The sequence below is a fragment of the Sciurus vulgaris genome (genome assembly GCF_902686455.1).
Source record: "Sciurus vulgaris genome assembly, chromosome: 11".
Classification (NCBI taxonomy): Eukaryota; Metazoa; Chordata; class Mammalia; order Rodentia; family Sciuridae; genus Sciurus; species Sciurus vulgaris.
The window spans coordinates 21,429,127-21,430,999 of record NC_136472.1 but is presented as its reverse complement, the minus strand read 5'-3'; the positions used below and the strand labels follow the sequence as shown (position 1 = coordinate 21,430,999).

Sequence of the window (1,873 nt, the reverse complement as noted above, 5' to 3'; positions counted from 1 at the left end):
TGAGTCCTGGGTATTGAACCTGGGGTGCTCTATCACTGTTCTATATCCCCAATCTTTTTTATTCTTATTTTTTAATTTCATGCAGGGTCTTGCTAAATTTCTGAGACTGGCCTTGAACTCCCAACCCTAGTACCTCAGGCTCCTGAGTCACTGGGATTACATATATGTACCTTTATGCCTAAAACTAAGACTTTAAAAACTCAGACATGACTTGAATTATTATTATGCTCTTAACTAATATATTGTTACTCCACCCAAGACCACAGATATTCAATAAATGTTGTAGTTAAATTGTGAATGTATTTTCTAAAGGTTGTCTCAAATCTCCTTTACATGGAAGAATATGGTTTAATATTTTCAAAAATAAAGTTTGCTCCCAAAGATTTTGTTAACTCTTAGTGTTCTACCAGATCTTATCTCATGAGCCTCATTCAACCCCTAATATTAGCTAAAGGATTTAAAGAGTTACTGCATCATGAAAAACACCTTCAAAATAGCTTTCAAGAATCAAAAATCATAATGAATTGCCTTTTTAAACAAATGGTGTAAGCCAAAACAACAACACAATGTCACAAAAATGGTATATATGTGCTCTCATTAACCTTCTATTTGCTTCCTTGGAAGGGAGAATAAAAAGATTTTGACTCTTCCATAACTCAAGCCAATTCACATCATCTGATACCAACTATCTCCAATGAGAAAAACAAAAGAAAACAAAGAGGATGTTGAAGAGTAATTATACCAGGCCAACTGAGTTCCTGTTTGTTGGATTCACAGATTCTCTTCCCCTCAGACTCACACTATTCTTGGTGTTTTTCATAGTGTATGCCTTAACTCTGGTGGGCAACGTGGGTTTAATAGTCCTAACTAATATCCATTCAAGCCTGCAAACCCCCATGTATTACTTTCTTAGCAACCTCTCTTTCTTAGACATCAGCTATTCTACAGCAATTGCTCCAAAAATGCTGGTGAACTTCTTAGCTTCCAGGAAGATCATCTCTTTCTATGGCTGTGCCCTGCAGATGTTTTTCTTTGCTTGTTTTACGGATGCAGAGTGCCTGGTCTTGGCAGCCATGGCCTATGACCGCTACGCAGCCATCTGCAACCCGTTGCTCTATCCTACACTGATGTCTCGGAGACTCTGCATCAGCCTCATCCTGCTGGCTTACTTCAGTGGAGGTATGACTTCGCTGGTGCATGTGTCCCTCACATTCAGGCTGCCGTTCTGTGGCTCCAATGTGGTCAACCATTTTTTCTGTGACATCCCCCCTCTCCTGGCTTTGTCATGTGCAGATACCCACATCAATGAGCTTCTGCTCTTTATCTTGTGTGGCAGCATCCAGACCAGCAGTTTTGTGGTAATATTTGTCTCTTACCTCTGCATCCTCATGACCGTTCTGAGCATCAAGTCCTCGGGAGGCAGAAGCAAAACCTTCTCCACCTGTGCTTCCCATCTCCTAGCGGTCACCTTATTCTATGGGACACTCTTATTTATGTACCTACGTCCCACCACTAGCTATTCCCCAGAAACTGACAAGGTAGTCTCAGTGTTTTATACTGTGGTCTTTCCCATGTTTAACCCAATAATCTACAGTTTCAGAAAAAAGGATGTCAAAAACGCCCTCAAAAATCTGTGTGGAAAAAAGTGTATTTTCAAATGAATAGGAATTTGAATTATTTGCTAATACTTGAGACTCAGTCTGTCCTTCCAGTTTCCTCCTCCTCTTTTTCCTAATCATCAGAAATTTTGCCCCAAACATATTATGGGTAAATTATTATAAATTTACCACTGTAGGTCATTTGGGGAAGAACAGGAATTTTAATAGTTTACTTCTTTCCAATCAAAGAGAATTGAATATTTTCCCACTTATTC

General features: G+C 39.3%; 1 protein-coding gene across 1 annotated transcript; it reads left to right on the top strand.

Moving 5' to 3' along the window:
- Positions 1-722: 722 nt before the first annotated feature.
- LOC306638985 (olfactory receptor 5AS1-like) lies at positions 723-1,661 on the top strand (the record flags this gene model as incomplete). The annotated part of the gene is made up of 1 exon (XM_079102434.1): positions 723-1,661. One exon carries the CDS (start codon positions 723-725, stop codon positions 1,659-1,661), a length of 939 nt encoding a protein of 312 aa, XP_078958560.1.
- Between the last annotated feature and the right edge of the window lie 212 nt (positions 1,662-1,873).